The sequence below is a fragment of the Oncorhynchus nerka genome, unplaced genomic scaffold (genome assembly GCF_034236695.1).
Source record: "Oncorhynchus nerka isolate Pitt River unplaced genomic scaffold, Oner_Uvic_2.0 unplaced_scaffold_1473, whole genome shotgun sequence".
In the NCBI taxonomy this organism is placed as follows: Eukaryota; Metazoa; Chordata; class Actinopteri; order Salmoniformes; family Salmonidae; genus Oncorhynchus; species Oncorhynchus nerka.
Genome location: NW_027039841.1, coordinates 15,703 through 27,500, shown reverse-complemented (window position 1 = coordinate 27,500; position 11,798 = coordinate 15,703). Strand labels below are relative to the sequence as shown.

The 11,798-nt window shown below is 48.8% G+C and overlaps 1 protein-coding gene across 1 annotated transcript in view; it reads right to left on the bottom strand.

Annotated features, from left to right (window-relative positions):
• Positions 1-10,043, bottom strand: part of LOC135568578 (ninjurin-2-like) — a 21,355-nt gene extending 11,312 nt beyond the window's left edge. Inside the window, exon 1 of the mRNA XM_065015375.1 lies at positions 9,963-10,043. Coding sequence (XP_064871447.1) covers positions 9,963-9,998 — 36 coding nt within the window. The 5' untranslated portion in view covers positions 9,999-10,043. The remainder of the gene's footprint in view (positions 1-9,962) is intronic.
• Between the last annotated feature and the right edge of the window lie 1,755 nt (positions 10,044-11,798).

The window sequence follows — 11,798 nt, the reverse complement described above, 5'->3', positions numbered from 1 at the left end:
ACCAACATCTCCACCAGGAAGTGATACTGATGTTCTCCTCATAACAACGACATCACAACCAACATCTCCACCAGGAAGTGATACTGATGTTCTCCTCATAACAACGATATCACAACCAACATCTCCACCAGGAAGTGATACTGATGTTCTCCTCATAACAACGACATCACAACCAACATCTCCACCAGGAAGTGATACTGATGTTCTCCTCATAACAACGATATCACAACCAACATCTCCACCAGGAAGTGATACTGATGTTCCCCTCATAACAACGACATCACAACCAACATCTCCACCAGGAAGTGATACTGATGTTCCCCTCATAACAACGACATCACAACCAACATCTCCACCAGGAAGTGATACTGATGTTCTCCTCATAACAACGATATCACAACCAACATCTCCACCAGGAAGTGATACTGATGTTCCCCTCATAACAACGACATCACAACCAACATCTCCACCAGGAAGTGATACTGATGTTCTCCTCATAACAACGATATCACAACCAACATCTCCACCAGGAAGTGATACTGATGTTCTCCTCATAACAACGATATCACAACCAACATCTCCACCAGGAAGTGATACTGATGTTCCCCTCATAACAACGATATCACAACCAACATCTCCACCAGGAAGTGATACTGATGGTTCCTGAGTAGCCTGATTCCAGACCTGTTTGTGCTGTTTAGCGCAGGTGGCAGAGATCATCAACTAGACGAAGCTGCGGCCTGATTGTTTTCTTGAGCTGATGTTTGGGGGGGGCTGAACATAATTACAAATCATTTGTAGACTGCAAATTGACTGCAAGAAGCCAAAACAGATGTAATATTTGACTAAAACTCAATCATTTCAATTCTTGCTTACATTTGTTTACATTCTCATGTCTCTTCATTATGTGGGAATACTGGTAAAGAGATTTCCAAAATTAAAATCACTTGCAGCTGATTTCTGTGGTGTTTTGACAGTCTTTTATGTCCCCAACAATGAAGAAATAAAAACAACTGTTTTGTTTTTGTCAAACTTGAGGGGCAATGGACCCTGTCCTCTGGACCCTGTCCTCTGGACCCTGTCCTCTGAACCCTGTCCTCTGAATCCTGTCCTCTGGACCCTGTCCTCTGGACCCTGTCCTCTGAACCCTGTCCTCTGGACCCTGTCCTCTGGACCCTGTCCTCTGAACCCTGTCCTCTGAATCCTGTCCTCTGAACCCTGTCCTCTGGACCCTGTCCTCTGAACCCTGTCCTCTGAACCCTGTCCTCTGGACCCTATTGTCCTGCTGAGGAGAGGGTTTAGGGGGCGTTGCACTGTACAGTAATAAGGGAGGGTTTAGGGGGCGTTGCACTGTACAGTAATATAGTTGTCCTGCTGAGGAGAGGGTTTAGGGGGCGTTACACTGTACAGTAATAAGGGAGGGTTTAGGGGGCGTTACACTGTACAGTAATATAGTTGTCCTGCTGAGGAGAGGGTTTAGGGGGCGTTACACTGTACAGTAATAAGGGAGGGTTTAGGGGCGTTACACTGTACAGTAATATAGTTGTCCTGCTGAGGAGAGGGTTTAGGGGCGTTACACTGTACAGTAATAAGGGAGGGTTTAGGGGCGTTGCACTGTACAGTAATATAGTTGTCCTGCTGAGGAGAGGGTTTAGGGGGCGTTACACTGTACAGTAATAAGGGAGGGTTTAGGGGCGTTACACTGTACAGTAGTATAGTTGTCCTGCTGAGGAGAGGGTTTAGGGGGCGTTACACTGTACAGTAATAAGGGAGGGTTTAGGGGCGTTACACTGTACAGTAATATAGTTGTCCTGCTGAGGAGAGGGTTTAGGGGGCGTTACACTGTACAGTAATAAGGGAGGGTTTAGGGGGCGTTACACTGTACAGTAATATAGTTGTCCTGCTGAGGAGAGGGTTTAGGGGGCGTTACACTGTACAGTAATAAGGGAGGGTTTAGGGGGCGTTGCACTGTACAGTAGTATAGTTGTCCTGCTGAGGAGAGGGTTTAGGGGGCGTTACACTGTACAGTAGTATAGTTGTCCTGCTGAGGAGAGGGTTTAGGGGGCGTTACACTGTACAGTAATATAGTTGTCCTGCTGAGGAGAGGGTTTAGGGGGCGTTACACTGTACAGTAATAAGGGAGGGTTTAGGGGGCGTTACACTGTACAGTAGTATAGTTGTCCTGCTGAGGAGAGGGTTTAGGGGGCGTTACACTGTACAGTAATAAGGGAGGGTTTAGGGGGCGTTACACTGTACAGTAATATAGTTGTCCTGCTGAGGGAAGGGTTTAGGGGGCGTGGTTCCCCCTCTTCTACTGGGGAGAGAAGGGATTGGTTCCCCTCTTCTACTGGGGAGAGAAGGGATTGGTTCCCCTCTTCTACTGGGGAGAGAAGGGATTGGTTCCCCTCTTCTACTGGGGAGAGAAGGGATTGGTTCCCCTCTTCTACTGGGGAGAAAAGGTAATGGTTCCCCTCTTCTACTGGGGAGAAAAGGGATTGGTTCCCCTCTTCTACTGGGGAGAGAAGGGATTGGTTCCCCTCTTCTACTGGGGAGAGAAGGGATTGGTTCCCCCTCTTCTACTGGGGAGAAAAGGGATTGGTTCCCCTCTTCTACTGGGGAGAAAAGGGATTGGTTCCCCTGTTCTACTGGGGAGAAAAGGGATTGGTTCCCCTCTTCTACTGGGGAGAGAAGGGAATGGTTCCCCTCTTCTACTGGGGAGAAAAGGGATTGGTTCCCCTGTTCTACTGGGGAGAGAAGGGATTGGTTCCCCTGTTCTACTGGGGAGAAAAGGGATTGGTTCCCCTGTTCTACTGGGGAGAAAAGGGAATGGTTCCCCTCTTCTACTGGGGAGAAAAGGGATTGGTTCCCCTGTTCTACTGGGGAGAGAAGGGATTGGTTCCCCTGTTCTACTGGGGAGAAAAGGGATTGGTTCCCCTCTTCTACTGGGGAGAGAAGGGATTGGTTCCCCTCTTCTACTGGGGAGAGAAGGGATTGGTTCCCCTGTTCTACTGGGGAGAGAAGGGATTGGTTCCCCTGTTCTACTGGGGAGAAAAGGGATTGGTTCCCCTCTTCTACTGGGGAGAGAAGGGATTGGTTCCCCTCTTCTACTGGGGAGAAAAGGGATTGGTTCCCCTGTTCTACTGGGGAGAAAAGGGATTGGTTCCCCTCTTCTACTGGGGAGAGAAGGGAATGGTTCCCCTCTTCTACTGTGGAGAAAAGGGATTGGTTCCCCTGTTCTACTGGGGAGAGAAGGGATTGGTTCCCCTGTTCTACTGGGGAGAAAAGGGATTGGTTCCCCTGTTCTACTGGGGAGAAAAGGGATTGGTTCCCCTGTTCTACTGGGGAGAAAGGGATTGGTTCCCCTCTTCTACTGGGGAGAAAAGGGATTGGTTCCCCTGTTCTACTGGGGAGAGAAGGGATTGGTTCCCCTCTTCTACTGGGGAGAAAAGGGATTGGTTCCCCTCTTCTACTGGGGAGAAAAGGGATTGGTTCCCCTCTTCTACTGGGGAGAAAAGGGATTGGTTCCCCTGTTCTACTGGGGAGAGAAGGGATTGGTTCCCTGTTCTACTGGGGAGAAAAGGGATTGGTTCCCCTGTTCTACTGGGGAGAAAAGGGATTGGTTCCCCTCTTCTACTGGGGAGAAAAGGGATTGGTTCCCCTGTTCTACTGGGGAGAGAAGGGATTGGTTCCCCCTCTTCTACTGGGGAGAAAAGGGATTGGTTCCCCTCTTCTACTGGGGAGAAAAGGGATTGGTTCCCCTCTTCTACTGGGGAGAAAAGGGATTGGTTCCCCTCTTCTACTGGGGAGAGAAGGGATTGGTTCCCCTCTTCTACTGGGGAGAAAAGGGATTGGTTCCCCTCTTCTACTGGGGAGAAAAGGGATTGGTTCCCCTCTTCTACTGGGGAGAAAAGGATTGGTTCCCCTCTTCTACTGGGGAGAAAAGGGATTGGTTCCCCTGTTCTACTGGGGAGAAAAGGGATTGGTTCCCCTGTTCTACTGGGGAGAAAAGGGATTGGTTCCCCTTCTACTGGGGAGAAAAGGGATTGGTTCCCCTCTTCTACTGGGGAGAGAAGGGATTGGTTCCCCTCTTCTACTGGGGAGAAAAGGGATTGGTTCCCCTGTTCTACTGGGGAGAAAAGGGATTGGTTCCCCTCTTCTACTGGGGAGAAAAGGGATTGGTTCCCCTGTTCTACTGGGGAGAAAAGGGATTGGTTCCCCTGTTCTACTGGGGAGAGAAGGGATTGGTTCCCCTGTTCTACTGGGGAGAAAAGGGATTGGTTCCCCTCTTCTACTGGGGAGAGAAGGGATTGGTTCCCCTCTTCTACTGGGGAGAGAAGGGATTGGTTCCCCTGTTCTACTGGGGAGAGAAGGGATTGGTTCCCCTGTTCTACTGGGGAGAAAAGGGATTGGTTCCCTCTTCTACTGGGGAGAGAAGGGATTGGTTCCCCTCTTCTACTGGGGAGAAAAGGGATTGGTTCCCCTGTTCTACTGGGGAGAAAGGGATTGGTTCCCCTCTTCTACTGGGGAGAGAAGGGAATGGTTCCCCTCTTCTACTGGGGAGAAAAGGGATTGGTTCCCCTGTTCTACTGGAGAGAGAAGGGATTGGTTCCCTGTTCTACTGGGGAGAAAAGGGATTGGTTCCCCTGTTCTACTGGGGAGAAAGGGATGGTTCCCCTCTTCTACTGGGGAGAAAAGGGATTGGTTCCCCTGTTCTACTGGGGAGAGAAGGGATTGGTTCCCCTGTTCTACTGGGGAGAAAAGGGATTGGTTCCCCTCTTCTACTGGGGAGAGAAGGGATTGGTTCCCCTCTTCTACTGGGGAGAGAAGGGATTGGTTCCCCTGTTCTACTGGGGAGAGAAGGGATTGGTTCCCCTGTTCTACTGGGGAGAAAAGGGATTGGTTCCCCTCTTCTACTGGGGAGAAAAGGGATTGGTTCCCCTGTTCTACTGGGGAGAGAAGGGATTGGTTCCCCTCTTCTACTGGGGAGAAAAGGGATTGGTTCCCCTCTTCTACTGGGGAGAAAAGGGATTGGTTCCCCTCTTCTACTGGGGAGAAAAGGGATTGGTTCCCCTGTTCTACTGGGGAGAGAAGGGATTGGTTCCCCTGTTCTACTGGGGAGAAAAGGGATTGGTTCCCCTGTTCTACTGGGGAGAAAAGGGATTGGTTCCCCTCTTCTACTGGGGAGAGAAGGGATTGGTTCCCCTCTTCTACTGGGGAGAGAAGGGATTGGTTCCCCTGTTCTACTGGGGAGAGAAGGGATTGGTTCCCCTGTTCTACTGGGGAGAAAAGGGATTGGTTCCCCTCTTCTACTGGGGAGAGAAGGGATTGGTTCCCCTCTTCTACTGGGGAGAAAAGGGATTGGTTCCCCTGTTCTACTGGGGAGAAAAGGGATTGGTTCCCCTCTTCTACTGGGGAGAGAAGGGAATGGTTCCCCTCTTCTACTGGGGAGAAAAGGGATTGGTTCCCCTGTTCTACTGGAGAGAGAAGGGATTGGTTCCCCTGTTCTACTGGGGAGAAAAGGGATTGGTTCCCCTGTTCTACTGGGGAGAAAAGGGAATGGTTCCCCTCTTCTACTGGGGAGAAAAGGGATTGGTTCCCCTGTTCTACTGGGGAGAGAAGGGATTGGTTCCCCTGTTCTACTGGGGAGAAAAGGGATTGGTTCCCCTCTTCTACTGGGGAGAGAAGGGATTGGTTCCCCTCTTCTACTGGGGAGAGAAGGGATTGGTTCCCCTGTTCTACTGGGGAGAGAAGGGATTGGTTCCCCTGTTCTACTGGGGAGAAAAGGGATTGGTTCCCCTCTTCTACTGGGGAGAGAAGGGATTGGTTCCCCTCTTCTACTGGGGAGAAAAGGGATTGGTTCCCCTGTTCTACTGGGGAGAAAAGGGATTGGTTCCCCTCTTCTACTGGGGAGAGAAGGGAATGGTTCCCCTCTTCTACTGTGGAGAAAAGGGATTGGTTCCCCTGTTCTACTGGGGAGAGAAGGGATTGGTTCCCCTGTTCTACTGGGGAGAAAAGGGATTGGTTCCCCTGTTCTACTGGGGAGAAAAGGGATTGGTTCCCCTGTTCTACTGGGGAGAAAAGGGATTGGTTCCCCTGTTCTACTGGGGAGAAAAGGGATTGGTTCCCCTCTTCTACTGGGGAGAAAAGGGATTGGTTCCCCTCTTCTACTGGGGAGAGAAGGGATTGGTTCCCCTGTTCTACTGGGGAGAAAAGGGATTGGTTCCCCTGTTCTACTGGGGAGAAAAGGGATTGGTTCCCCTCTTCTACTGGGGAGAAAAGGGATTGGTTCCCCTCTTCTACTGGGGAGAAAAGGGATTGGTTCCCCTGTTCTACTGGGGAGAAAAGGGATTGGTTCCCCTGTTCTACTGGGGAGAAAAGGGATTGGTTCCCCTCTTCTACTGGGGAGAAAAGGGATTGGTTCCCCTGTTCTACTGGGGAGAAAAGGGATTGGTTCCCCTGTTCTACTGGGGAGAAAAGGGATTGGTTCCCCTGTTCTACTGGGGAGAAAAGGGATTGGTTCCCCTGTTCTACTGGGGAGAAAAGGGATTGGTTCCCCTCTTCTACTGGGGAGAAAGGGATTGGTTCCCCTGTTCTACTGGGGAGAAAAGGGATTGGTTCCCCTCTTCTACTGGGGAGAAAAGGGATTGGTTCCCTCTTCTACTGGGGAGAAAAGGGATTGGTTCCCCTGTTCTACTGGGGAGAAAAGGGATTGGTTCCCCTGTTCTACTGGGGAGAAAAGGGATTGGTTCCCCTCTTCTACTGGGGAGAAAAGGGATTGGTTCCCCTGTTCTACTGGGGAGAAAAGGGATTGGTTCCCCTGTTCTACTGGGGAGAAAAGGGATTGGTTCCCCTGTTCTACTGGGGAGAAAGGGATTGGTTCCCCTGTTCTACTGGGGAGAAAAGGGATTGGTTCCCCTCTTCTACTGGGGAGAGAAGGGATTGGTTCCCCTGTTCTACTGGGGAGAGAAGGGATTGGTTCCCCTGTTCTACTGGGGAGAAAAGGGATTGGTTCCCCTGTTCTACTGGGGAGAAAAGGGATTGGTTCCCTGTTCTACTGGGGAGAAAAGGGATTGGTTCCCCTGTTCTACTGGGGAGAAAAGGGATTGGTTCCCCTGTTCTACTGGGGAGAAAAGGGATTGGTTCCCCTGTTCTACTGGGGAGAAAAGGGATTGGTTCCCCTGTTCTACTGGGGAGAAAAGGGATTGGTTCCCCTGTTCTACTGGGGAGAGAAGGGATTGGTTCCCCTGTTCTACTGGGGAGAAAAGGGATTGGTTCCCCTGTTCTACTGGGGAGAGAAGGGATTGGTTCCCCTCTTCTACTGGGGAGAAAAGGGATTGGTTCCCCTCTTCTACTGGGGAGAGAAGGGATTGGTTCCCCTCTTCTACTGGGGAGAAAAGGGATTGGTTCCCCTGTTCTACTGGGGAGAAAAGGGATTGGTTCCCCTGTTCTACTGGGGAGAGAAGGGATTGGTTCCCCTGTTCTACTGGGGAGAAAAGGGATTGGTTCCCCTGTTCTACTGGGGAGAAAAGGGATTGGTTCCCCTGTTCTACTGGGGAGAGAAGGGATTGGTTCCCCTGTTCTACTGGGGAGAAAGGGATTGGTTCCCTGTTCTACTGGGGAGAAAAGGGATTGGTTCCCCTGTTCTACTGGGGAGAGAAGGGATTGGTTCCCCTGTTCTACTGGGGAGAAAAGGGATTGGTTCCCCTGTTCTACTGGGGAGAAAGGGATTGGTTCCCCTGTTCTACTGGGGAGAGAAGGGATTGGTTCCCCTGTTCTACTGGGGAGAGAAGGGATTGGTTCCCCTGTTCTACTGGGGAGAGAAGGGATTGGTTCCCCTGTTCTACTGGGGAGAGAAGGGATTGGTTCCCCTGTTCTACTGGGGAGAAAAGGGATTGGTTCCCCTGTTCTACTGGGGAGAAAAGGGATTGGTTCCCCTCTTCTACTGGGGAGAAAAGGGATTGGTTCCCCCTCTTCTACTGGGGAGAAAAGGGATTGGTTCCCCTGTTCTACTGGGGAGAGAAGGGATTGGTTCCCCTGTTCTACTGGGGAGAAAAGGGATTGGTTCCCCTGTTCTACTGGGGAGAAAAGGGATTGGTTCCCCTGTTCTACTGGGGAGAGAAGGGATTGGTTCCCCTGTTCTACTGGGGAGAAAAGGGATTGGTTCCCCTGTTCTACTGGGGAGAAAAGGGATTGGTTCCCCTCTTCTACTGGGGAGAAAAGGGATTGGTTCCCCTGTTCTACTGGGGAGAAAAGGGATTGGTTCCCCTGTTCTACTGGGGAGAGAAGGGATTGGTTCCCCTGTTCTACTGGGGAGAAAAGGGATTGGTTCCCCTGTTCTACTGGGGAGAAAAGGGAACAGTCATTGTACTAAAGTTGTCCTCTTAATGTGGAGGATGTTGTTGTTGCTGTAGTTTGTGTTTCTAAAGGTGTCCTCTTAATGCGGAGGATGTTGTTGTTGCTGTAGTTTGTGTTTCTAAAGGTGTCCTCTTAATGCGGAGGATGTTGTTGTTGCTGTAGTTTGTGTTTCTAAAGGTGTCCTCTTAATGCGGAGGATGTTGTTGTTGCTGTAGTTTGTGTTTCTAAAGTTGTCCTCTTAATGCGGAGGATGTTGTTGTTGCTGTAGTTTGTGTTTCTAAAGGTGTCCTCTTAATGCGGAGGATGTTGTTGTTGCTGTAGTTTGTGTTTCTAAAGGTGTCCTGCTTTGTAGTGTTGCCATTCCTGCGATGTTCTTTGTCCCTTCTGATCCCTTGGAAACAATGTGCGTATTCCTCAAACTGTCAATCTGTCATAACACTGTCATGTCTGTCAGCAAGTCCTTTGTGTCCGATTCCACCGCAGAGTAGGAGGGAAACATTTTTGGTATCTCAAATTGTTCTGGCAGTTCTCACATAGAAACGTCACTGTGAGGAAGGGTGTTTGACATGTTTGTTTTTTTACATCCGTATCACAAAATTCAAAAGGCAGTCGCACTTCTGAGGAATCTGTTTTGCAGGTGCATGTTAACAGTTGAACAAGATGAAGGAGAAAGGAAACCGCACACTGCTCTTGATAATATCACAGATTTTTAATCAGCTTACGTATCGACCTCACGGCCTTCGTGTTTTCAGAACATCAGGATGAAAGCGGCCATTTTAGGCCCTTTCTCGAACCAGACCTCCTGCAAGAGCCTGTGAACTGTGAACCCAACATGATACAGACAACATCTTGGTGTTATTGTCCTGTTTCTTCAACCTATATCGTGCTTCTTGTTTTAAAACATGTATTTTCTGTTGTTATTATCTAGACTATTATTATTATCTCTGCATTGCTGGGAAGGAGCTCTCAAGGTTAGTCAAGGTTAGAGTTTCACTGTTTTATACCTGATGTATCCTGCTGAGAAGGAGCTCTCAATGTTAGTCAAGGTTAGATTTTCACTGTTTTACACCTGATGTATCCTGGGCACCTGGTGAATAAATGCTGAAACTTGAAACTTTCAGATTACTCTTTCTCTCAAATGCACTGAAGAGAAAATCAACAAGTTGTAAATCATTTGAAGAATTCTAAACTTTTGTTTTGGTAAGTCAGGTAAGTCATTTGAAGAATTCTTAACTTTTGTTTTGGTAAGTCAGGTAAGTCATTTGAAGAATTCTAAACTTTTGTTTTGGTAAGTCAGGTAAGTCATTTGAAGAATTCTAAACTTTTGTTTTGGTAAGTCAGGTAAGTCATTTGAAGAATTCTAAAACTTTTGTTTTGGTAAGTCAGGTAAGTCATTTGAAGAATTCTAAAACTTTTGTTTTGGTAAGTCAGGTAAGTCATTTGAAGAATTCTAAACTTTTGTTTTGGTAAGTCAGGTAAGTCATTTGAAGAATTCTAAACTTTTGTTTTGGTAAGTCAGGTAAGTCATTTGAAGAATTCTAAACTTTTGTTTTGGTAAGTCAGGTAAGTCATTGAGAAAACATTGTCTTTTACAATAACATCCTGACCTCTATACAGTGACGGTGGTACAGTGTGTTGTACATCGCTGCGCTGCTCGGTTGTCGTTCCTCCTACGTCCTTCTCTGATCTCTTGGAACTAATTTCAGCCTTCCTAGAACTCTACGCCTTTCATAACACGGACCTCATGTCCCACCACGTGCTCAGGGAGGGAGGGAGGAGAGGAGGAATGTATATACTGTATACTGGTTCACATCTCCTCTCCTCTGAGACCGCTACAGTCAGACGTTATTTACATTACTTACAGGGAGAGCTGCCAGAATATACACTCATATCTCTTTTTCGCTCCCTCGTTTTCTCAAATTTACTTGCTTACTTACTTATTATCTCTCTCTCCCTCTCTCTCGCCCCCCTTCTCTCTCTCTCTCTCTCTCTCTCTCTCCCCCCTTCTCACTAACTCTCTCTCTTTTTCTCCCTCCTTCTCAATAACTATAAACCCTGAAAGGCCAGACATTATTACATGTATTTATATGTACCTGTGGATACATATATGAAGGACTGTAGTTTTGGTAAAGTCTGGAGTCTTTCCCTGTAAATTCCTTTTCCTTTCCTGAAAGCAGGTTCCTCCACAACCAAGACCAGGCACACGTCTAGTAACCACACACACACACACACACACACACACACACACACACACACACACACACACACACACACACACACACACACACACACACACACACACACACACACACACACACGCTCAGGTTGAGTTATACCACACACACTGTGGTGCTGTTTTAGTTAACAAGCAGGATTATTTCTCTCTTTTTAAATAAACACCACGGGAGAGGTCTGGAATATTCCTCAAAGGGGGCTGTATACCAGCCCACAGGAAGTAAAACATCTCCCCTTACTGCTCATTGGCTACTCCCCTGGCCAATGGCGAATGGGAGGCTAGGAGTCGGTCAGAGTGGCACATTCTCCCCTCAGTTTTTTCTTTCTTTCTTCTGTTTTACTCACTGTGTGTGTTGGCATGACGACGACCTTTATAGAGACCTCTTATACTATTATTTATACAGGTATTTTCTATGGGGGGGAACATCTGAGACGGGAGATACATTTTGGAGTTAACTGACCCATAACTTACACTATGTAACTAACAAAAGACTAGCAAATTGTTCTTCTGAAACTGTAATTAGATAGTTTGACATGAGAAAACAGGTTGGGGCCTGGAGGGGCCTGGAGGGGCCTGGAGGGGCCTGGAGGGGGCCTGGATGGAACTGGAGGGGCCTGGATGGAACTGGAGGGGCCTGGAGGGGCCTGGATGGAACTGGAGGGGCCTGGATGGAACTGGAGGGGTCTGGAGGGGCCTGGAGGGAACAAGGGGCCTGGAGGGGCCTGGAGCGGCCCTCCAGAGCCCTAACAGAGCAAACATGCACCCCTAACAGAGCAAACACTCACCCCTAACAGAGCAAACACTCACCCCTAACAGAGCAAACACGCACCCCTAACAGAGCAAACACTCACCCCTAACAGAGCAAACACTCACCCCTAACAGAGCAAACACGCACCCCTAACAGAGCAAACACTCACCCCTAACAGAGCAAACACTCACCCCTAACAGAACAAACACGCACCCCTAACAGAGCAAACACTCACCCCTAACAGAGCAAACACTCACCCCTAACAGAGCAAACACGCACCCCTAACAGAGCAAACACGCACCCCTAACAGAGCAAACACGCACCCCTAAACAGAGCAAACACGCACCCCTAACAGAGCTAACACGCACCCCTAACAAAGCAAACACGCACCCCTAACAGAGCAAACACTCACCCCTAACAGAGCAAACACTCACCCCTAACAGAGCAAACATGCACCAC